This window comes from Notothenia rossii (genome assembly GCF_949606895.1).
Source record: "Notothenia rossii genome assembly, chromosome: 1".
Lineage (NCBI taxonomy): Eukaryota > Metazoa > Chordata > Actinopteri > Perciformes > Nototheniidae > Notothenia > Notothenia rossii.
The window spans coordinates 20,170,730-20,196,234 of record NC_136912.1 but is presented as its reverse complement, the minus strand read 5'-3'; the positions used below and the strand labels follow the sequence as shown (position 1 = coordinate 20,196,234).

The 25,505-nt window shown below is 41.8% G+C and overlaps 2 protein-coding genes across 5 annotated transcripts in view; both read left to right on the top strand.

The window, feature by feature from the left end:
* The window catches only part of LOC307043810 (microtubule-associated serine/threonine-protein kinase 1-like), a 72,736-nt gene extending 57,817 nt beyond the window's left edge, over positions 1-14,919 (top strand). For all 4 annotated transcript variants that reach the window (XM_079688678.1, XM_079688676.1, XM_079688677.1 and 1 more), the window contains 8 exons: positions 408-571; positions 3,126-3,370; positions 4,907-5,164; positions 5,257-5,489; positions 7,568-7,690; positions 7,915-8,051; positions 8,243-8,430; positions 10,307-14,919. In XM_079688678.1, the coding sequence (XP_079544804.1) occupies positions 408-571; positions 3,126-3,370; positions 4,907-5,164; positions 5,257-5,489; positions 7,568-7,690; positions 7,915-8,051; positions 8,243-8,430; positions 10,307-12,018 (3,060 nt within the window). In that variant the 3' untranslated portion in view covers positions 12,019-14,919. The remainder of the gene's footprint in view (positions 1-407; positions 572-3,125; positions 3,371-4,906; positions 5,165-5,256; positions 5,490-7,567; positions 7,691-7,914; positions 8,052-8,242; positions 8,431-10,306) is intronic.
* Positions 14,920-15,966: 1,047 nt separating this feature from the next.
* Positions 15,967-24,934, top strand: atg4da (autophagy related 4D, cysteine peptidase a). Its single transcript, XM_079657646.1, has 11 exons — positions 15,967-16,318; positions 17,949-18,216; positions 18,475-18,558; positions 18,934-19,107; positions 19,474-19,825; positions 19,944-20,008; positions 20,171-20,322; positions 20,460-20,538; positions 22,031-22,107; positions 22,320-22,439; positions 23,058-24,934. The coding sequence occupies exons 2-11, from the start codon at positions 18,000-18,002 to the stop codon at positions 23,235-23,237; spliced, it is 1,500 nt and encodes a 499-aa protein (XP_079513772.1). The 5' UTR covers positions 15,967-16,318; positions 17,949-17,999; the 3' UTR covers positions 23,238-24,934.
* The last annotated feature ends 571 nt before the right edge of the window (positions 24,935-25,505 follow it).

Genomic DNA, 25,505 nt, shown 5'->3' with positions numbered 1-25,505 from the left:
TTAGAAATTGTTAGATAGTGTCTGTGGGGGCTGTCTCTGGAGCATCATTTCTACACTTTGGTACTTTTTAACTTTTATGATTTTGTCTTTCTATGAATGTCCTCTCTATCTGTAACTTTGTGTCTTATTTCTGATGTAATTCACGGTCTCTTTTGAGAAAATACCTTTCTTCCAAAATAATATTTTGTTAAAGGGCACGAGATACTTCTTAGATTATCATATCAGCATTGCATTACAACAATAACCCTACATATTTAATGTCAGCCTGATACATAGAACATAATAACAAATACAGTAAATATGTATAAATGCAGCAAAACAATAATATAGCTGTAACCCGGACTCAGTAGCTACCTTTTCCCAGAGCTGTTAACAGATCAGATGATGATTGGTCCGTGTCCCTACAGGTGTACAGCAGCATGGAGCATCTGTCTCAGCTGGAGCAGAAAGCTACGACCTCTGTGTCCCGGCGGGAGCACAAGGGCCCGCGGGATGACAAGGTCACCAAGAGAGAGAGCCTGGGCAGCTTGAGCATGAGAGACAAGAGCTGGAGGACCGGGTCCCCCGAGATGTGAGTGGAGATCATTATCAAATGAGGGCTCCTAGAAGCATGCATGCAAATGAGGTGGGGTGTTCAGTATAGTAAAGGGATAGTTCACCACAAAATCAATCAATGTTCTGACCTGTTGTGCTATGTATACTTCCAGATTGTTTTGGTAGGAGTTGCCGAGAATTGAAGATAAAGACAGTAGAGATGTCTGTTTTTCAATACAAAAAGCATCAGATTGTAATCGCCTTGTGGTGCTCAAAGCGCCCAAAAATGTATTTGAAAAACGGGTATTTTTCCGGAAATCCTGACCTGGTTTTCTCAAGATAATCCACAGATTTTGTTGTGAGCAGTTCTGTGTACGAGCAATTTTCCCTCTACTGTATCACCGTGCAGAAGACAGTTAGACTTTACTCATGGACATGAAACTTGTGCTCACTTGTTTGCAGGTGTAGTTCAGAGATACAAATACTACATGAAACTGCTCAAAACAAGGTCTGTCGATTATTTTTGACTACTTTGGTCATTATTTCTTAGAAAGATAATCCTCCGGCTCTTCAACTCACAACGGAGGAATCTCAGATTGATAAAAACCACGGCAGAGGAAACATTTAGTTTATTATTTTGGGGGGGACTGATCCTTTAAGACGAGTTTGTTCAGAAGGTAGTTTCCTGAAGTTCTTTTTCTCTCTCTGCAGCATTGCTGTCACATATCCAAGTGTGCCGACATCATTTTGCTTTCTATCTCTCTGACACCAATTTTGACACTTCTTGTATAAAAAGATCTTTGTGCGAGAGCTCACACTTAACAGGCATCAGATCCCACATCTGCAAAGTTGGGAAAGTAGTTTGGTGAAACTGGATGGATATGACTCACAGAAACACAATATGCCTCTGATAAGTCACTTTTTCAAATTGGTTGATAAATATGTAGCAGATTTCCTCAATCAAATCTATCTAGTGCCTATTTTTACAATTAAAAACACAAAAGGAGAATAACTATTGAATACAGGAGGTTTAATGCGACTGAATGTGTACCTTTCATTGTGAAGTTAATTTACAAATATAAGTCTACTGATGTAGTAAAAATCTGTCTGACTCAGATAAAGAATATTTAGATTGGATTGGAAAGTGACTTCTGTATTTGGTGAACATTATTCTGCTTTGTTGCTTTGCGTGTTGGTCTCGGAGCAGCTAACAAAAACTACAATTTGCTGAGCCCAGACACATTGTTGACGGACACATTTCTGATTGAGAGCATAGAGGCAGAAAGGGATTCCTATTACTTCTCATAACTCCATTTCACCCCAATCTTCAGGAAGCATACGGCTGGACTTCAATCTCTTCGCGTTCATATGTAAAATAAAATCATTCATGCATACATTCTGCATTCATAATAGTAAGAAAACGTGATACGGTGAAGGTGGCTCATCATTTTCTACCTTACATATTGGATTTTCACTTTCCCATATCAAGTACGAAATATTAGTATCTCTAGGCTATGATTGCTTTTTGGCTACAGCTCATTACATTCATTCATTGCTTTAATTAAATGTGTTAACTAACAAAAGTATTTTTACATTAAGTGTTACTCACTCATGGCTGCAACTAACAATTATTTTCAAAATCGAGAGTAATCAATAAATATTTGGGCTATAAAAGGTGTGTCCTACCAGTTTTCTCAAAGTTCAGAGTAATTTATATCTAGAACATTGAAATGCTTTGTTTTGTCAGATATCCCAAGATATTAAGTTTTATATGATATTAAACAGAGAAATGAAGGAAACATCCATATTTAAGAGGCTAAAAACAGCCTTTTCTGCAATTCTTGCATGATAAAATACTTAAACGATTAGTAGACTATTTGACAATTATTTTTCTGTGGACTGAATCTTTGATTGCTCTACTAATTGTTGCAGCTCTAGTTGCCATGCCATTATGCACAGACATTCAATATCCCAAGAGAGTATTTCTGCTGACTTTGGCAACCAACCAAGTTATTCATTGTTTCAAATCCAGGCAAAAACAAATATTATATTTTTTTCTGCCTTTCTGTGTCTTTATGTAGGTCAATATGTGTTCAATACTGCGCAAAGCCCTTTGGTCAAGTGGGGGCTATCTTCAAACTGAATTATAGAACTGACTATATAACTGGCTTAGTCTAGTGGACCATCATTATCAAATGTGTGTTTTAAGTGAAATCCCTTGAAAACTATTGGACTGCTAATGATGACATTTGGTACACACTTTCATGTCCCTCTAAGGATGAATGCAAATCATTTTGGCCATCCCTTCATTTATATCAAGCGCCTTCATTAGGTCAAGATGTAAATCCGATTTATGACCAAATACATCAGCTTTAGCTGCACACTGTTTAGTGCTAATAAGCAAATGTTATCATGCTACATGGTTCTCATCAGCATGTTAGCATGCTGACTTTAGCATTACCCTGAAAAGAACCACTTTGTATAAGCACAGTCTTACTGAGCTGCTGTCATGGCTGTAGCCTCTTATTCCCTCGCAGGCAGAACACTGTGTGCATCATCTCATACGCATGTGTTTCTGTATTCTCTTGCAGGAAGCGCCTGTCTTGTTCAGAGTCCCTCTACATGGAAGGGGATGCCAGCCCCCCTCTTGGTGCTCGCCGGCGCTTCTCAGCACTGATGGATACACATCGTTTTGCCTTGCCTCTAGACACTGAGCCTGATTTCCTGTCCCGCCAGGCACCCATCAGGGTCCGTGGAACCTCCCTGGATGGGACCAGCGTCCCCTCCCCGAGCCTCCTGGAGCAGAGGAACAGTCTGAAGGAGATCAACGGAGCAGGTGTGTGTGCAGGGAGAAGTATCGGAGGTAGTGAAAGGTAATGGGAGAGGAAAGAATAGGAGAGAAAATAGTCAAGAGAATAAATGGTAAAGAATAAAGCAGTCAGAGAAATCAACAGGGGGGCCTAAGAGTGGAGGAAGTGAAAAACTGTAATACATTAGATGACTACGTCTGACTCAGTTGGACAAATCACAGCATTACGGTTTTCAGCTCTAAGTGCTACTTTAATCTTAACCCTTCTCTTGTGTTTCGGGTCAAACGTGACCGAGTAACTTTGTTTTTGATCATAAATATTGTGTTTTTCATCCAATTGCCTCAAGACCTTATGTTATCCTCCACACTAGGCCTCTAAACATATACAATTGATGATAACCACTTATTCAACAGTGAAACACCCATGAACGCCATAGGAAATGAATGGGTATGAGTCTATTATGTTCAATGGAAAACATCTCCACACACACACACACACACACACACACACACACACACACACACACACACACACACACACACACACACACACACACACACACACACACACACACTCTCTCAGTCTCTCTCTCTCTCTCTCTCTCTCTCTCTCTCTCTCTCTCTCTCTCTCACACACACACCCTTCTTGTGCTTATGTCCCCCCACACCTTCCAGACAAAACAATGTACAGTTACAGGAACCTCACACTTTCTCACGCTGTATGATACAATGTATCATACCTTCTCCCAGGTGCGAGCTCTGTGCCCCTCATGAAAGAAAAACCTCTCACTTTCTCGCAGTAAATGCCCCTCCATTACTGTCTCTTATGCAGTTATATTTGTGCCCTGCTCACATTTGACTCATGGACACAATGAGTAGGCAACCGATTAGAGGCTCTGGACAAATGTTTTGAACCAGATGAAGAGGACGATGTCTCAGAAATGGAAGACAACAGCGATCCAGACCATGAGCCTGACCAACAGTCAACAGACCAGGAAGAGGCCCCTGAGGGAGAGGCCCCAGTATCAGTGTCTTATTTTATATATATATATATACGGTATATACATCACAGTGAATGCAGTGAATGCTGAACTTGATGGGCCCACCGGTGGTTCCGGACCATATACTGTAGTTGAAAGTACACAATGAAACACCGGCTTGCTTGTATCAAATCAATAGATCCCATACATCATTGGAGCGGGAAGAATCTCAGCTACAACACCAACTAAAGCAATTCCATCTCCAGTAAACACAGCCTACATGGCAAGCATTTTTATAATTATACAGTAATGTACAGTAAGCACTATCTTTGAACTTACTGCCCAATTATAACATGAAAGTCACCCTTGGTGTCATTCTGTATGCCACCCCTTGATTCTACTTGCTTTGACTGTTCAAATGAGATGTCAACCATCAAAATTGGATAAGGGGTTCCAGAGATATGACTGTGCAAAACACAATGGTCAATTTTGATCGAAAATAGTATGGGAAGGGGCCAGGGGGTATGACCTAACGCAAGAGAAGGGTAAGCTATAATTTCCACCTGACTCTTCATCCTTGCAGACAAATCCCCTCGACATGGAGAGACCCCAGGAGTCAGCCCGGCTATAGCCATATTATCCTCAGGTCCTGCAGCAGCCGATCGTGATGTGATGACTCCTCTGTGTGACCCTCTGGGGGCCCGGGCCACCAACGACCTGGTCCTCCGCAGGGCGCGCCATCAGCAGTTGTCTGGTGAGGGAGAGAAACGCAACTCCAGGGCTGGAAACAAGGTCATAAAGTCAGCCTCTGCCACAGCCCTGTCCGTCATCATACCATCAGGTGAGCAATACATAGGGAAAGGTTAGAATAGAATCATAATGGAATGGATTCGTTTTTTAAGACACTTACACAGGATGTTATTTTCTCTCCAGTGGAGCAGCATGGTGGCTTCTCTCCGCTGGCCAGCCCCATGTCTCCCCACTCCTTCTCCTCCAACCCCTCGTCCCGGGACTCTTCACCCAGCAGGGACTTCTGCCCGGCCGTTAGCGTGCTGCGCTCCCCCATCACCATCCAGCGCTCTGGGAAGAAGTACGGCTTCACTCTCAGGGCCATCAGGGTCTACATTGGAGACAGTGACATCTACAGCGTGCATCATATTGTTTGGGTAAGAATCTAGTAGTAGTTGAGCTAAATGTAGGGTTCTGAATTTAAAAGGGATGGTTTTTGAGTCTAGGGTTTAGGTGGCATCATTGAATTAGAAAAACCTACACTTTAGCAGTCGTTGCAATAATTTCCGTTTTACTTAAAGTGGACCTATCATGCTATATTTGAACAATATATTGTAGGGCCATACCTATATAAAACATGTATGTGAATTTTTTTTCTTCAAAATGCCAAACAGATCATGCATTTTATGCTTTCCAGCCCTGTTTTTGCAGGGGGCTGATTCTGTGACATAGCTTTAATGCAAATGAGCTGCAGCTGAACACGCCCCCTGCAGGAGAGGGGAGCATGCTTTGAGATCCGCTGCTGGGCTGTCAGAAGAGGGGGAGAAAAAGAGATCTCCGTCCTCTGTGTTATATTCTTATATGATTATATAGAGTCATTATTCATTTGTTTTAAAGCTCAATAAATAACAAAGAAGACCTTTGACCGGCACTTTTCTAATTTTGTCCGGAAGATTTAAACTTTAACGGACATGTTGACCGGCCGAAAAAAATCTAACTGAAACTCTGCCGCACGGTCCCCTCGTTCCTTGGAAGAGGCGGAGAGGTGGGTGTTTGTCATCTGCTGGGGGCAAACCGGAGAGAATTACAGTGCTTGCCTCTACGGGGAGGGATTGCATTGAATTACAGCAGCAGGAGGCGCAAACGCTTGCCTCGGGGAGGGAGAAAAAGAGCCACAGCGGAGAATAAACAGAAGGGCAAGTTGCCCGCATGGTTGCCATGGTTGGGCAACCATGGCAACCATGGCAACCATGCGCGGGAAGTCTTCTTCGCTGCTTTTGTGGCAGACTACAGCACCACCTACAGGCCTGGCATATGTTCTACAGCGTCTCCAGCGCTTTCGAGCAGCAATGGCCGGCCGTGGCCCAACCCCACATTCCCCTGATAGGTGGAGGGTTGGCCATATAGGCGGAGCTCCTCGTTCCTGACGTCAGAGAATTTTCAAATATGTATCAGTCTGTATCAGATCCGTTGCAGCCCCGTTTTTTTGAGATTTGGGTATGGAGGAAAATAGAGAGGGTTGTGTTTTCTGACACTTGGTGAGTTCCCTGACACACCGGGGACACATATTCATGTATAAAAGACGTACAAAAGTGCATTTTGCATGATAGGTCCCCTTTAACATTTGACCAGTTTAATGTTATGAGACCATAAAAGAGAACTGTTCTGTACTTAGCTTTGTGATGAATTAGTCATTACCAAAAATTCCCAGGCTCATTGTATTGTTAAACATTTTAATCCTTTATTTAACTGGCTTGGAACTTTAGCGGGCCTTTAGATTCTCTAGAGAAGACAGGAAAGGCATAGGAGCTGTGCCAATTTAATTAAGGCTTTTTACAACACAGTGTGTGTAGATGCTTTGATTTAGCATTCTGTTGCAGTTAATTTTTTATTTTTAAATAAAGTAGACGTTGTATTATAAAATAATCTAATTAATCCTTTCCTCTAATCTGACACAAACATACATAGATCTCAACTGAAAGGTTTCAGGATTATTTTAGGACTAATCTTTTCAGTCTTTAAAGATACTGGGTGCTTCTCAATGTCGAGGAAGGATCCTCCAGGGCCACTATTTCAAGGATGCTACGTCATCGAGTCCCGCCGAAGGACTGTTCCAATGTCCAGGATCCTTGGAATTCTACCGAGGCCGGCGTCCTTCGTTGCGGGAAATTTCGAAGCTGCACATGTGTATCCTCCGCGGTCTTAAAAAATCCCCACAATGCTTTGTTCACGGACCAATTTCCCAAATCTTTGGTGGAAATTGCGCTCCATTTAAGCCGGGGCCTCGAATATGACGCACACCTGCACACCCGATAACCATTCTTCGTTTTCCGAGGCTAGGAAGGATTCTTGCATCGCTTCTGAAGGACCTGACTCAGAAGTCATGTCCTACCAAGGAAGCGTAATCGACATTGAGAAACACCCACTGTCTAAGATCCAAGTCCTGCACTCTGACTGTTTGCATGTAAATCATTTTGACCTGTTGTGAACTTGAATGTTTTGTGTGACTCTGCAGCATGTGGAGGAGGGCGGCCCCGCACAGGAAGCTGGCCTGTGTGCCGGTGACCTCATCACACATGTCAACGGGGAGTCTGTCCACGGTCTGGTCCACACTGAAGTGGTGGAGCTCATCCTCAAGGTAGGCAACGTATTCAGATGATATGTATTTTTCTCTGTATTTATTCTTTGTTTTCAATTTCAAATAAAAGGGTATTTTTGTAACTGAGTTCAGTGGCTCTTTATTTATTCCAACTCCACATTAAACATGCTAATTCATTCTGTAGATAAAGATAACATTTTGTCAGTTTGTGATACTAAAATGGATCAATGTAGAATATTATTCATTGTTATTTATCTGTGTAGAGTGGAAACAAGGTGACGGTGACGACCACTCCTTTTGAGAACACCTCCATTAAAGTGGGGCCCGCTCGCAAGGCCAGCTACAAGTGTAAGATGGCTCGACGCAGCAAGAGGACCATGGGCAAGGACGGCCAGGAGAGGTACCTGATTTTAGTTGTAACTCGATAGAAACACAATACTCAAAGTAAAACTATTTCTAATATGCTCTGGGAAATGGTCAAATGGCAAAGCCCATTGGATAGAATTACAAGGTGAAACGTGTAACATAAATTATATTATGTCAATCCCACTTAAAATCCTTCTTTATTTTCTTTGTCTGTCTGTCCTGCAGTAAGAAGCGTAGCTCCTTGTTCCGTAAGATCACAAAGCAGTCCAATCTGCTGCACACCAGCCGCAGCCTGTCCTGTTTGAATCGCTCCCTGTCCTCCAGTGAGAGTCTGCCTGGCTCTCCAACTCACAGCTTGTCTGCCCGATCCCCGACGCAGGGCTACCGCTCCACCCCTGAGTCCTCATACCTGGGTAGGACACTGGAAATAAACAATGCACATACAAGAGTTCAAAAAGATAAATTAACTACGATCGATTAGAAAGATTACAGGACTGTCTCAGAAAATTAGAATATTGTGATAAAGTTCTTTATTTTCTGTAATGCAATTAAAAAAACAAAAATGTCATACATTCTGGATTCATTACAAATCAACTGAAATATTGCAAGCCTTTTATTATTTTAATATTGCTGATTATGGCATATAGCTTAAGAAAACTCAAAAATCCTATCTCAAAAAATTAGAATAGTTCCTCAGACCAAGTAAAAAAAAAAGATTTATAACAGCAAAACACAATCAAACATTTGAAAATGTCCATTAATGCACTCAGTACTTGGTTGGGAATCCTTTTGCACGGATTACTGCATCAATGCGGCGTGGCATGGAGGCAATCAGCCTGTGGCATTGCTGAGGTGTTATGGATGCCCAGGATGCTTCAATAGCGGCCTTTAGCTCATTAGCATTGTTGGGTCTGGTGTCTTTCAGCTTCTTCTTCACAATACCCCACATATTCTCTATGGGGTTCAGGTCAGGGGAATTTGCATGCCAATCGAGGACAGTAATGCCATGGTCAGTACACCAGTTACTGGTGGTTTTGGCACTGTGGGCAGGTGCCAGATCATGCTGGAAAATGAATTCCTCATCTCCATAGAGCTTTTCAGCAGACGGAAGCATGTAGTGCTCTAAAATCTCTTGGTACACAGCTGCATTTACTCTGGGCTTGAGGAAACACAGTGGACCAACACCAGCAGCTGACATGGCTCCCCAAACCATCGCTGACTGTGGGAACTTCACACTGGATTTCAAGCAACTTGGATTTTGCTCCTCTCCAGCCTTTCTCCAGACTCTGGCGCCTTGACTTCCAAATGAAATACAAAACTCGCTTTCGTCTGAAAAGAGGACTTTGGACCACTGTGCAACTGTCCAGTGCTTCTTTTCCTTAGCCCAAGTCAGACGCCTCTTCCGTTGTCTTGAGTTCAGAAGTGGCTTGACCATGGGAATACGGCTATTGTAGCCCATTTCCCGGACACGTCTGTGAACAGTGACTTTTGATACCTGGACTCCAGCTTCAGTCCACTGTCTTTGAAGCTCCCCCAAATTCTGGAAGCGACTCTTCTTCACAATGCTGTTAAGGCTGCGGTCATCTCTCTTGGTTGTGCAGCGTTTCCTGCCACATTTCCCCCTTCCAACAGACTTTTTGTGGATGTGCTTTGAAACTGCACTCTGTGAACAGCTTGCTCTTTGAGAAATTTCTTTTTGTGTCTTACCCTCCTGATGGAGGGTGTCAATGACGGTCCTCTGGACAGCAGTCAGATCAGCAGTCTTCCCCATACTTGTGATTTAGTTTACTGAACCAAGCTGAGTGTTTTTCAAGGCTCAGGAAACCCTTGCAGGTGTTTCGAGTTAATTAGACGATTCAAGTGATTCGTTGAACACCCTACTAGTATACTTTTTCATGATATTCTAATATTTAGAGATAGGATATTTGAGTTTTCTTAAGCTGTATGCCATAATCAGCAATATTAAAATAATAAAAGGCTTGCAATATTTCAGTTGATTTGTAATGAATCCAGAATGTATGACATTTTTGTTTTTTTAATTGCATTACAGAAAATAAAGAACTTTATCACAATATTCTAATTTTCTGAGACAGTCCTGTACATTAAATACTGCAAAGAAAACAAAAAGACATCATTAAAAAAATTAGGAGTTCCAAAACACATCGTAGGGAAAGGAAAGTGAGCTTATTTAAAGCCTTGAAATCGTGTTACTTTTAAACCAGCAGTGGGTCTCTTCCTCTTGGATTCTTTTTAATACTAACTGATCTTTTCTGCTCTGTGTTCTCTTAGGTGCCTCCTCCCTGAGCAGCTCTCCAGCCTCCAGCACCCCAAACTCCCCCGCTCCCTCTCAGCACATGAGGCCCAGCTCCCTGCACGGCCTCTCCCCCAAACTCCACCGGCAGTATCGCTCTGCCCGTTGTAAGTCTGCAGGTAACATCCCCCTGTCCCCTCTCGCCCACACCCCCTCTCCTACCCAGTCTTCTCCTCCACCGTTGCCTGGCCACACGGTGGGGAGCTCCAACACCACCCAGTCCTTTCCCGTGAAGCTCCACTCCTCGCCACCGGTGGTCCGTCCAAGGCCCAAGAGTGCTGAACCCCCCCGATCGCCTCTTCTCAAACGGGTGCAGTCAGCAGAGAAGCTGGGCTCGCCTCTGACCCAGTCCAGCTCTGGGGGGCTCGGGGGTCCGCTGAGGAAGCACAGCCTAGAGGTGCAGCACTCTGAGTATCGTAAGGATGCTTTCCTCTGTGAGCTCGGCCTCCAGAGCCTGCTGGAGACAGAGGGGGAAAATTTGCCTCAGAATCCTCCACCCCTGCCCTCATCCTCTACAAGTCCAGAGACGGGTGTCCTGAAGCCTGTAAGGAGACTAGGGAGACAGGAGTCACCGCTAAGCAGGGAAACACTGCTGGCTGGGAGGGATAGGGAAGAGAGGGAGAGAGGAAGGGAAAGGGAAAGGGAGAAAGACAGGGCGACTGATTCAGTCCTGGAGAGATTGGGTCGGCTTGGAGGAACATCATCCCAGTCACCGTTAACAAGAAAACCTCAAACAAGTGATCTGTCCTTTAGCCCGCAGGCCGGCCAGAGCTCCAGACTAAATGCAGAAACCACAAAAACTACAACTTCCAGCACCCCTACCAAAACAACAGGAAGTCTAGGTGGTCATAAGGGACCTGAAAGAATTCCCCAGAGTCCGTCAGACTTGAATTCAAAACAGCAAGACTACCAGGCAGCCAAACATTTTTCACCTTACAGTAGAGAGCCCCAGGAGCAGCTGTGGGGCAGAACTGAACCAAAGCAGGAAGGAGATAACAGAAACAGGCCTGGTCCGCTTAGTCCCGCCTTCACTAAGAGCTCTGCTTCAACTCCAGATAAATCAATCTCCATTAACGCAGTGAAAGCAGGTTTTCTCAGCATGAACAAAACCTTTAAACCACCAGGTATGGGGGACAGTCTGAGAAAGGCAGGAGCAGAGAGCATTGACTCAAGGACTCCAGACTTTGGCTCCAAAAGCCCCAAACTCCCAGTTCGCGTTCTCGCTCCAGTCGTCCCCCCACACGGGCCGTCGCTCTCGCTGGGCAAGGTAAGGCAGGGGCTTGGGCCGGTCAACTGCTACCGGGGAACCCTAGACTGGGAGGACAAATGTCGTCTGGAGGTGGTGGAGGAGCATTCGCCTTCCCCCTCTCCCTCCCCGACTTCTGTCGCCCCGTCCCTCTGCGGACCTTCCCTCTGTAAGTCCAGGCCTGTCTCCCCCGGTGAAAAGACGAGCTTCGTCAGCCAGCTGACCACTGTGGCCAAAAATGTCCTCGGGCCAATCAAGCTTGGCTCCCAGGAATCGTCCAAGAGCAAAGACCTGCAGACTAAAGCAGCCGAGGATAGGCATGGAGGCTCAGCAGGAAAGTCTGACACTCCTGCAGGAGGTCGAGGGACTTCGGTGGTCCCCCAGAGTCCAGCTGGTTCAACACTAGAGAGGGCTGCAAAAGGTAGCAGCCAGTCAAAAATGTGACCAAATGGGACTTTAAAAGAGTAAAAGGAAAAAAAAAGCCTTTTTTTTGGAAGAACAATGTAATAGAAGTCAAGCACTTAAAAACAATGTACATTCCAGTGACAGAGTATATAAAATGTTATTTATTGATTCCAATCATTGACTGATTCTAACTTAAAACCAGGAGAAAAATAATCTACTGTTAAGGTGCATTATCTGTTGATTTTCTATTTTAAAGTATTTAATAAGAAGACTCTTAACGTAATGTGGAACACTTTATCAGATGTATATGTGTGTGGGTCTATGTGAATGCATGTCCTATGGTATGTACTGTACATCTATTAAAGATACAAGAAGGTCAACAAGTGCTTTACCAATCAAAACATGCTGAAAACTGTGAATACCAAATCCAGTCACTCTATTTGTGTCTTTCAAGCTGCCCTTTTTCAATGTACTGCTTTTCAAACAGGACAATGATGAACTGAGTCACAGTCAAATTGTAATTTTGCATCAAGCTACTGAAATGACACACTGCCTCAGTTTGGCTACAGCGGGGTAAACATGATAAAGCTCATTTCTTCTTCATCCAGCAGTTTACTGAGTTACTGTGCACGGTCAGACAAATCCAGAGCAGGCCCACTGTCACTGGATGTCACGTCAAGCACTGTCTAGCTCTGTCTGTCGTATGGGGTTGTGTGTTTATGTGTGTTTGTGTGTGTGTATGAAGCCACCTTGGGTCTATTCCTGGTGGTTCTTGAAGGCTGTGTCCGTCTGCATAGGAAAGTGAGTTTGACAGAGCTCAGGCTCAGCGCTTATCTCCCCTTTCCAGGAGGGCTACCACAGCTCTTTTCTCCCCATGCCTCTGACTGCAGCCGACACACACACACACACACACACACACACACACACACACACACACACACACACACACACACACACACACACACACACACACACACGCACACGCACACACACACACTGCCACAGGAGGCAACAATGTCAGCAGCTAATTTTCATGCATTTAAACCCATGCTCCATGAATTGGGACGTGAGTGTGTGTGCGAGTGAGTGACTTAAGAGGTGTGTGAGAACGTGTGTCTTCTTAAGCGGCAATAACACTCAGCAAGGGCCATCATAACTGAAAGAAAACTGGCAGCAGATCCATCCAGTAAACAGTTACAGGCTTCACTGCTACTTTATTTACAAACCACGCAGTGATAACTTATGTGGATATATTAAAAGGATTGCAAGCACACATTGGGTGGATCCATATGTTGTTTTGAGCCACAACAGGAAAATCAGGCAGTCATGGATGTAGCATACTGTATTGTGTTTGTTAAAGGGCTCTTTAGCTAAGGTAGGGGTAGTGGATATGGGCATGGTACTGTATATCAAACAAGTTTATCTGCAGTATAATCAGAATGACTGTGTCGTGTTAGGTAGTCAAGATTGATTCATGTAACGCTCACATTGTAACATATACTGACAAAGATTTGCGAATCAATAATCTCAGCAAGAGTGCTGAAAAGTTTAAAATGTTCTCCTGACAAACAACTTGTGCTCTCGTCACTGTTGTATTCATATCCTTAGTAGTTAATTCTCAGTAACCATACATTGTACATAATCTTATGCAAATCAATTACAGATGTGGTGACGACTGCTGTCACTAAACTGCTAATAGCTGATTTTCTGAAGGAAGTAGATCTGTCAAATTATTTAATCCATCTTTGATTTGATACCTCACTCTGTGACAGTTATTTATTAAAACAACTTTGATTATTTGAAGGTCTACAAATGTAAACTGATTCAACCAACAACAGCAACTTCACACAGAGGAAGAAGTTAATTGACTGGAATTTGTTTTTTAAGTCCAAAAGGGAAAAGTCTAAACAAATTTCCCAATCTGTTTTGCTATGCTGGGAGCAGTTGCTCATAGTTTTGTTTTTTATTTGTTGGAAAAACTGAAACAAAGAGCTGGATGTGACTAATAGCTATTCTATTCTGTGGGAAGTCGATTTAGCTGGTCTTTTTACATTCGTAGTTTTTATCTAAAAGAAGGCTGTTAGCAATTTATTCTTGAATCTAACAATGTTTGAGGTTGTACCAATCTTTTGACATGAGAAAGTCCCGGCCATGCACTAACCATTTCTTTTTGTGTGGCATTGTAAACTACTGCCCTCCAGTGGACAACATATCGACTATTAAACATGTTTCCATAAAATGTTCTTTTTAGTAATCAAGCCAAGACCACCAAAATACTGCAGATTGGACTTTATTAGCCATAGGGTTACTCATTATGCATTTGTTTTAATGACAACATATTTGCAGTTATTATCAAATGGACACTTGAAACATGGATTAATTCCCTTTCTGTTGTTGTGTTCTTCGCGTGACTGTTAATTGTATCTTCTGGAATAGGGATTAACATTTTTAATATAATATACTGTCTTATATATTCTACTGATAGGACGCAGTTCTTTTTTATCTTGATGTAATAAATGAGTCATCAGGTCAGCTCTGATCACCTGATTGGAAAAACTAACTGTAATGTAATCTTATACAGCTATTATGCCCTCTTTCAGGCCTTTTCCCAATCAATGATGTCTATGCTAGTGTTACATGTTTGAGATTTTTTTTTGTGATTGAAAGCGATAGTAGTATAAATGCACTTTATTTGAAAAGGAAATCTTCATTTGCTGGTATTGTTTGTAAGTTACTTTGAAGAAAAAGAAAATATAGCGTATACATATATGGATTCTACAAATGAACACAAAAGTCCAGTATAAAAAGCATTCCACATTTCTCTGTTCACTGAAGTGTATTTATTTGTACCATGAGGCATTTTGTTTGTGATAGATGTGATTCAAATGCAGACACCTGAAGTGCAGTATGTGGAATAAAATTCTGAGATTTGTTCCAAAACCCTTTTGTGATTTGAATCTGTTGTGCAAATGCTGAACACACCTTAAATTATCTTATCAGAGTTAACACTTTAGGCTTCACACAGACAATAAGAAATACAAAAATAATTTCACAGCACAAATAACTTACATGTTATGGCATTGAACTAATAAAGTTGATTTGGTGTTTTCCATTTAGGTTTATCTGTTGGTATTGTCCGTTCTCCATTTTATTATTTTTTTAAAGGTACAACAAAAATACAACTGTTATTATCACATGTTATGTCATAGTATACACACCTTAAATACGATAAGATTTTATTTATTGATACCCATAGGGAAATTCAGGATATGCTATGCACTACACACATACACAATACACATGCAAAACTAATTGTTGTTTTGGACAATACTATCATTTGATTTGTAGCCCATAGGCAGTGGTAAAACGTAACTAAGTCAATTCACTCAAGTGCTATACTTCAGTACATTTTGAGGTACATGTATTTTATGCTATATTTACTCTACCACATTATGAAGGCAAGTCATTTAATTTTTACTGTACTATATTTATTTAATCATTATAGTTACCAGTTATTTTGGAAATATAAAAACAAATGATGTGATATACTGTAGGCTACTGTACATCTAATATACCCAGTATTAAAATCACAAATGTAAAAGTATATAAAATTGACTCCCAATGGAAGAAACTACAACATTAAAATAATTGGACATGTTTGCTACTGATAAAAACTGAATATATTGTTTTAAACATTTTTACTTTCAATATAGCCTACGAAGAACATTTTACTGATAATACTTTTGTACTTTTACTTCAGTAGCATTTTCAATTCAGGATTTGTACCTGTCATGGAGTATTTTAAGACCATAGAAATTCTACTTTTACTCAAGTAAATGACCTGAGTACTTTTCCACCACTGGTGATGGGTTAGATATGATATAACTCGAGTAAATAACACACTGCTAATTTTATTCGATTATTATCCGTAGACTGTATTTTACAGTCAGCTTTCTCAACCAATGGCGTTGAAGCAGGAAAGGACATCAGGAAGTAAACGTTCTCTGCTCTTGCTGTCAAAAGGGGGTCGCTAAAGCGGTTGTTCGTCAGGGCACCAAACGCCGCAATGTACTGGATTATTTTCACCATAGCTTGTACAATTTAGCTTCTTGGTTGGATTTAAGAATGCCCAACAAACTGACACCAACTGCGTTTTGTATGCAGTAGGTAGCTAGCGCCGGGGACTAGCGTCAACAATGCTAACCTTTAGCTTAGCTTTAGCAAGCAGTACATTTAATTTATTTTTGAAGACTGCTGTCGTGGATGAAGACTAAGGACATTGCTGGAATGAATCAATATACTCCAAAGTTTTGACCTTCTTAACTGGTTTCTACAGCAGGTATGTAGTATTAACTGTGTTTAAAGGAGGTGTAACAGTAAGGCTGTCAGTTTAGAATTGGTCATGGATGTCGAGTTAAAACATGTTTTGTTGACTTTATTGCATTGATGTCGAGGACCAAACAAATGCATGGGAATATATGTGAGGATGTTAATTACAAATAAGTATGTTGCCTTATAGTTAAGAGTCACCACGCTCACATGACAAGTGTAGTGAGTATTTGCATTAAGTGTTTGATCTGCTGTGAGGAATGATGACAGCCACCACAGTCATATGACTTTCACAGCCGCTGAAAAAGCCCTTAGATGCCTGTTGTCAAATGCTGATCCCATGGCTTTTCTTCACAGAAAATGTTCCCTTTAGTGCAATCCACACCGTGCTTCTGTTCCCTGTTGAAACTACTACTCATCAGTTTCTGGGCAGGGTGGAGTCACGGGTGTTTTCCTTTGTGTGTTGTGCATTGGGAAGTTTACTCCGACTACGTTGCAGTTATTTATATCTTTCAGGAAGTGATTATTTGGCTTACAGACTCTGGTTGTGCTGTTTCCCTTTTACAGATTGTGAAGGGGTTCTATTTGTCCGTTCGAAACACTGGCCGAGTCGGTTTTTTTAAACTCCAACACTTTAATTACAGCAGCAACAAAAAAATAGCGAAACAGCACAACTTAAACAAAAATAAAAGACCAAATCAGGCCGTCCATCACTCATGGAGAGTAAACGTGTTCTGCTGTTGCCTTCTCTGCAACGATCTCTCGAACACGTCCCAGCTGTTGCCTTCACTGCAACATTTTCCCGAGTGACCACTTCCAGGGCCAAACCCTGTCCCTTTTGAACCCATAGCCCCTCCCACCGGACTTACCGTCAACAGGTGACACAATTAGCTCAAAACCACATTGTCAACATAAAAATCCGACCCAAACATAAACAGGTTAACTACCTCTTAACATAATAATTCCCCATAATTAACAAACGCAAAATAAATAATAAATTGCATGGTTCATTTCACGGAAGAGAGCTGTGTGTGTGTGTGTGTGTGTGTGTGTGTGTGTGTGTGTGTGTGTGTGTGTGTGTGTGTGTGTGTGTGTGTGTGTGTGTGTGTGTGTGTGTGTGTGTGTGTGTGTGTGTGTGTGTGTGTGTGTGTGTGTGTGTGTGTGTGTGTGTGTGTGTGTGTGTGTGTGTGTGTGTGTGTGTGTGTGTGTGTGTGTGTGTGTGTGTGTGTGTGTGTGTGTCAGTGGCGGAGTCAGTAACTCCGTCACACAGATTAATAAAACCATCTGGTTTGAGTTTGAAATGTCATTTATTCTTGACAAGTGGTAACATATATTTATAATATTCCTTAACTTGTAGATTAATAATCGACTTCAGAGAGCTTTGCAATTAAAATAAACTTTAACAGGGAAGAAAAAAGGAGAAACGTCAAGATTAACGGAGGAATGTCTCTCTTCCAGACATGCAGTATTTATTCTAAGCAGTAGACAGAAATAAAAAAAATATTAGATGAAATATATTGGGTTTAAAAATGTACAAATGCATGTTATTGAGTAAATGTTGTTGATTAAAGAGTGTTGCAGTGAAGAATGTGAACACCTGTCAGCAGTCAATAATGACCTCCTTCCCTTTCTCCTTTCAGTTCTATGTTGCAATGAGAAGCGTTGGACTTGAGCTCTGAGTGCTCAGCGACATGAACTCGGTTTCCCCCAGCGCAGTACAGTACGTGGGGGTGGTGATGCAGGAGGAGCTGGTGGAGAGCCGGAGGCCGCAGCCCCTCGAGCGGCAGGGCAGCTTCGGTCTCAGGCCGGCCCCGACCACAGAGGCCGGCAGAGAGGCCAACGGAGAACCGGACGAGTTGGACAAACTGAAATCCAAACTGATGACAGCGTGGAACAACGTCAAATATGGTTTGTACTTAGTCTTTGAGGAAGAGTGTGTGGGTGCTGCTCTAATGTTCATTGGCTTCTGATTGAGATTTCTGTATATATGTATTTGTGTACAGTTATAGCACATTTATACATACACAGTTTATTAAGTCTGGTCAAATCTGTTTTTTTACGGTTAATATGTTGTAAAGAACAAGAGAAACATCTAAAATACTCTAATTCAGCGCTTTGTATTTGTTATTACACCAACTTTACTTTTAAATGCTCCTCTTTCTGTAGGCTGGACTGTCAAATCTAAAACTTCATTCAACAAAACCTCGCCAGTCATCGTCCTGGGAAACTCCTATCTGCTCAACAGTGAAGGTAAGCACGAAATGCACAACGTATATTAAAATCTCAAGATTAAAAATGCCTAGCAGTCAATGCTGTTCTCTAAAGAGAGACTCCAGGTGTTGTTGTCATGTGGGTTTTGGTTAACCACAGCAGTGTAAACCCTTTTCCTTTGAACGGTTGCTGGCTTTAAATCAGAAAACACCAAGCAGATGACTTAAAAAAAATTCTTCCTCACTTTTATTAAACAGATCTTGAAGTTTTTTTGGCATTACAAAGATCAGATCCAACATTTAAACAACAGGCCTTCTTTAAAATACAGACAAATCATTAAAGGTTTGATTGAACTCATTGAAAAGGTTTTTTCTTTTTCCCTGGTCTCGTCCTCATCCCTTCCCCTCCTCTCAGATGAGGTGGAGCGGTTTCGTCTGGCCTTTGTCTCCAGGATCTGGCTGACCTACAGGAGAGAGTTCCCTCAGCTGGACGGCTCCACCCTGACCACAGACTGTGGCTGGGGCTGCATGCTGCGCAGCGGCCAGATGCTGCTGGTGCAGGGGCTGCTGGTCCATCTGATGCCCAGAGGTTGGTTGCCCTCAGTTACACACTATAGGTTCATTTGTATTACAGTGTAAGCCAATTGGGACCTTTTTAGAAGGGGTTGCTTATCTTTCCGGGAAACCAATACAGTTATCTCTCAGTATTGTGACGCATATGACATTATATCTGCAGAAAGTTCAGTTTATTTTATTGCAGAACATATTTGTCTGTCTCAAGGCCCCCTGCACTGTACTTTTCTCCTCTACTCCATCTCGTTTTGTCTTTTCCTAAAACATTTTCATTGTGTCCATTGTACTATGGTATTCAAAATATGTTTACTCTCTGATCATTAAAGCCCTCTTAGCCTGGATTTCCTTAGTTCCTGACTAAAAGCGTCTTTGTGCTCTGTAGACTGGGCTTGGCCAGACGCTCAGCAGCTCACTGAAGTGGACTTTGAGGTGTTCAGACCGCGCTCCCCAGCCCGGGCAGGAGGGGTCCCCATCCCCTCCTTTGGCTCTCCACGCGGATCCAACACGCCTGAAAAGTCCCTGGCGAGTGATCAGGTACCCAAGTGCAGCCAGAAGAATAGACCTGAGTATAGAAGGGACAGTCAGGCAGAGACCCTCCACCACAAGCTGGTCTCCTGGTTTGGAGATCAGCCGCCTGCACCTTTCGGGCTTCACCAGCTGGTGGACATCGGTAAAAGTTCAGGGAAGAAGGCTGGAGACTGGTACGGACCCTCTATCGTGGCTCACATACTACGGTAAGGGCGTTGGAACAGGCATGTGTTTTTACAACCTAGGTTTGACTATTTTCCAAAATGATTTAGATAGCTCTCATGCATAAACATTGATTGGCGTTATGAATTGATTTAATTTCAGGAAAGCAGTAGCCAAAACCTCTGTGCTCCACAACCTGGCTGTATATGTGGCTCAGGATTGTACAGGTGAGAAAAACAGACCGGATATCTGTTGAATTTCATAATAACTCCTCTCCAGTTCAGAGTTATCCGTTTTGTTTATAACCTTGCCCCAACATGTATTCTTTTGGCAATACCTCAAAAAAGTCTTCTTCATGTTATTTATCATTATGCTCCCATGCATTGCAGTGTACAAAGAGGATGTGGTGCATTTGTGTGACCTGTCGCTGAGCCAGACCCCGCCTGACCCATCCAGCCAGGCCTGGAAGTCTGTCCTCATTCTGGTGCCTGTACGGCTCGGGGGGGAAGTCCTCAACCCGTCCTACATCGAATGTGTCAAGGTCTGAATATCCTGCTTTCACACCTTTGATTCCTCAGTGCTTACTGCAATAATATTTCCCACTGAATCCTGTTGCAAAACGTATGTTCTTCTTCATATATTCTGACTCATATTGAAAACACCCGTCTTCATTTACAGAACATCCTGAAGCTGGAGTGTTGTATTGGAATCATCGGAGGCAAACCGAAGCATTCACTATACTTCGTTGGCTTCCAAGGTAAGAATTTTTCTTTCTTTTTTTTAAGAACGAAAGAAGGCTTGAAAACAAACTCCTTATTCAGAGGAAGGACCAGGGGGGTATACTACGAAGCAGGATTTTCGCTTTTAGCCGGCTAACTTCGGGGTTTCCGGTCCTACGAAGCTGGTTCTCTTTTTAGCAGGCTAGATCTCCATGGTAACTTATGCTGTGCCGCTAACTTGCCCCGGAGCAGGTTAGGTTGCAGGCTAAGAGCTCAACTCAGTGAAAGCACTGCCTGCTGACCAATCAGAGCTCAGTGTGCGGAGTTTAAAGCGATCAAGTCATATTACAGGAGAAAGGAAATACAGAAAAGCTGCCGTTGCAGGAAAGACGGCCGGCGAAAATCACCGACTGTGTGAACGTGAACATTAATAGAATATCACCTCCCATCTTCAGAGCAATCTGACTATTATAACATTAGCGTTCAGAAAGCTTACTTAAATATCTGCACAACATAAGTAACCGGATCAGAGTAACATTAAGTACAGTCTGCGGCATATCACATCATAATGTATCATATATTTCCTTATCTGAGTCAGCTGAGCCGTATCTGGCCGTGCAACACTCACAGTGTCACATACTGTATGGAGAAGTATTATTTTAAGCAACACATTAAGTTGACGAAACACTCGAGACAAATGTAATGAAAGTCAGATCCACTCGTGTCTTAGACGGGGCAGTGATATCATAAACCTGTTAATGTACGCATTCAAACACGTTTTCTTTTACCAGCTGTATTCACCTTGCAGGTGCAGCTATGTGGCTTTTATCCTGGATATAGTGTTTAAGTCATGGATGTTTAAAGTTTAACTTCTTCATATGTCTAATATTCTAGTTGACTTTCATTCAGGAAGTATGACGCTGCGCTGTCAGTACGCTTCTCCATGTTTGTGATTGGTCGAATGCTCCAAATACCACCCCTTTCATGTGAACGCGCACCTAACTAGATAGGGCACGGCTGGCTTGAGCGATCCACTTGATAACCCGTGTCGTAGTACCGTTTAGCGAGAGCGCGTATGTTTTGGATTAGGCCAACCGGCTAACTCAAACATATCCAGGTTAGGTTGAACCAGCTTCGTAGTACAGGCCTCTGGTGTTCCTAGGATACAGCATGCAAAATGTAGTACAGAGGAGCCAATATTTCTAGCAAAATCTAACTCTAAAAGAATCTGTACTTGTGATATTGATAAGTAAAGAGAGTCCTGGGACATTTTGGCAAAGAATGTATTCATGTCTGAAGCACATTAACATGAGAGCAATATAGTAATAAGAATAACGGTTTTATAAAGCACCTTTCAAAAACGCTCACAAAGGGCTTTACAATAACAACTGTCGAGTAGGTGAATTGAATGCATAAAAACAGGGAAAAAGTAAAATATCCTGATCAACAGACTGGCTCTTGGCAGGTGGAGAGTTTATACATAAATGCAGCTTTTTAACCCTCTTTCTGTGTATCCTCCCTGTGTGTTAGACGAGCAGCTGCTGTATCTGGACCCTCACTACAGCCAGCCTTTGGTGGATGTGTCACAAGTCAACTTCTCACTGGAGGTTGGTCGCATTGTCTTCATCTATTTATAAAAATGCGTCACTATCTCTCTCACTCCAGTCTGTCTGGCGTTTTATCAGATCAAATCAGACATGTGACTTTCACTGTCAATAGTGTTTTGACTGCACAGACCATTACAGATAACACATGTCCCGTCATGAACTTTTATCGACTGTAAATTGAATGACCTCTGTCTCCCTCTGTCACTCTCTAGTCGTTCCACTGTAGCTCTCCTAAGAAGATGCCCTTCAACCGCATGGATCCCAGCTGTACCATCGGCTTTTATGCCAGGAACAAGAAGGACTTTGAGTCTCTATGTTCTGCTGTCAGTGAGGTGAGGTTTTACACCCTGCTGATAAAACCTAACTCTACATTTGATTGCATTTATTACCAGAGGAGAACAAACAATGTAACTAGTCTATTGGAATAAGCAAAATATCTTCCGTCCGATAGGATCAGGTTGAATTATCTTGATGCTTAGGAAATGTTCTTCAGTGCTTCCATTTTTATTTCCTTTAGCCAAGGATGAAAGCCATATCAGGTTCACAAAAGAGAGGGAGAGAGAGATCCACAACCATCCACAGAGGGATTTAAATCACATCATAAACATGAAAACACAATGTTGCTATACAACGTCTGGGTTGTAACAATGAGCACTTTGTTTTGACTTGATGGGCTTGAACAATGTTACATTTTCAGATTTTCCTTCTTTTATGCATTCTAAATGCAATGTAATGTAACATTTATCTATTTAAATGAATATATATTTCAATTCTGTGCTATGATTCAAACATAAATGAGCAATTCAAAAAAATGTAATTAAAGTAATGAGCGGGTTTGTAATTAAATGGTATGGAAATGTTTACAGCTCAAATTAAATGTTGTCAGTCTTAATAGATATTCTGAAGTGTTTTAGTACATTTTTGATAACTTGATTATGTTGTACCGCCAGGCCCTGTCATCATCGAAGGAGAAGTACCCCATCTTTACCTTCGTAGAGGGCAAGAGTCAGGATTTTGGAATTCAGGGCCACGGCAGCAATAACAGTGGACCTGCAGCCCACATCCTGCCCCCCGGCAGACAGGGCATGATGAACAACAGAAGAAACAGTGATGAGTTCGTCTTCCTGTAGGCACTGGGGAGGATGCTCTCTCAGCTCTCACCAGTAGGGGGCAGACCGGACATCTCACTTCCTCTCAAAAGCGAAAGACTGGATTCTGTTTGCGGTGCGTCGGCAAGGTGGAGAGGACGCATTATCGCATGCACTGCTCAAACGAAAAAAACAAACAGTGTGGCTTCTGTCATCACATTTTGTGTGATGCGTATTATAAGCTAACAGACACTAACGGGTGCTGTCTGCAGCATTATTTCACTGGGCAAAGGCATGATTTCAAAACGGATCATGGTTGGAAATGTTTCTCGTACTTAAAACACTTGATCATACACCTAAAGTGAAGCATATATGAGAAAACCCAAGCGCTTTAAAGTACTTCTAAAACACTCAGAAACTGTTTTCGCCCTGGTCTAAACTGGACAGGAAGTTGATGTGATCTCTACTTCATGATATTTGAAAAGCTCTCTGGTCAGTCGGGGAAGGGGTTCTTGACTTGTATGATATATCATCTGCTGTACATCTCTTTATTTTGCATTCTTTACATTTATTTATCTAGTTTATGAACGTGTGAGCAAGTGTGATGTTACTGTGGTTTATTTGTATGTCTTAAATAAGTTCTCTGATGGATTAGGGCAGGGGTGTCAAACTCAAGGCCCGGGGGCCAAATCCGGCCCTTGTCTTCATTTCATGTGGCCCCACAAGAGCTTGCAAAGAATATAATATGTTTATTATACGGTTACATGATGATTTACAGAAGCACGTTGCCCATAAACTACATTTCCCACAATGCATCTCAAATTAGACTTTTTTCTCAGAATTTGACTTTTTTTCTTCTAAATATGCCTTTTTTTCTCAGAATGTACCCTTTTCTCAGAATTTGACTCTTTTTTAAAAATGTTACTTTTTTTAAAATTTCACCTCTGTTTTTTGATTTTGACTTTTTTTTCCAGGTTTTCTTTTTACATCATTTTGTGACATTCCCACTGAAGAGACTTTTAATTATTTTCCCCAGACTTCTGCTTTCAGATGTAGTTAATTATGAATTTATTACCCTATCCAATAATTATCCAATGCAGAGGCAACAATGTAATATAATACATTATTTTATATATTTATATATAAGTTACAACCGGCCCTTTGAGTGCAGCCATAATGCTGATGTGGCCCGCGATTAAATTGAGTTTGACACCCCTGGATCTATCAGGTTTTAAGTTCATGAAGAGCATTTTGAACAACAATAAATTAATTATCGTGTTGCATTCTGACCCAAACATCACACAGATGACATGGGTCTTAATCTAGGCAGGCTTTGCCCTTGATTATCGATCATTAAGAATATGAAACACTCCAACAAATCTCTGCTTAATATTCAAGGATAAGGGTGGAGGTGAATATAAATGATGCCTTTAGTTTTAGCGTTATATGTATCTGAACATGGCAAACTGTAGCTTGTCTCATAAAGCTGGATTATAAAGTAATCTGGATACATTTGAAAATTGAAACCCAGAACAGCATTCTTTAATTATTTGTCAGCTTCTGGTCAGTTATTCAGTCAATAAGATCAGCTGAATAGATAATTAACCTTCAAGGTTTTGGTACGATGTCTTTTGTGTTTAGATTGTCTCTTTTCTGAGGGAAGGCTACTACTAAAAGTTGCACTATACTACTGTTATTTGGGTTGTTGTCCAGATTAAACTTCAAACACTGGAATCACATGTGCTTGCATTTTATATTCTATAAGCAATTTTGAAGAGATTTTTAAGATGAAATATGTCTGTTTCCTTGAACTTGATCACTGCAGAGGACACACTGGTTGTTTATGGTAGGCTACCCAAAATGCAATGTTTGTCTTCAAAGTGTTGATTTGTCAGAGAAGCAGACACATTATTGAACTTTTTATTTTACATCATAATGGAAACTGCTTAGACCATTCAGCTTTTGAAGCTGACCTGTCACCTGTTTTTTCTTGTGTCACTTTTAGGGTCTTTACATGGGTTTATTAGAGACTGTAAGAACAACAGGCTTTTGCTAGGATCTTTTCTCATTGTAGTCCAATTGAGATATATATAAAAAGCTTTTGTTCTTCACAATAATGAACCATACTAACATAATGAAAATGTGTTGCCATCAAAATGTTGATGCAGCATATTTAATTAAGTGCTTGATTGCAATAGATACACTAAATGCTAAAGTATTCTCCTGTAATACAACCATGTTACACATCTGGTGTGTACAGTAAACTTCATACAGGATATGCAGTTTGTGTAGCTACAAAATGAATTCCCT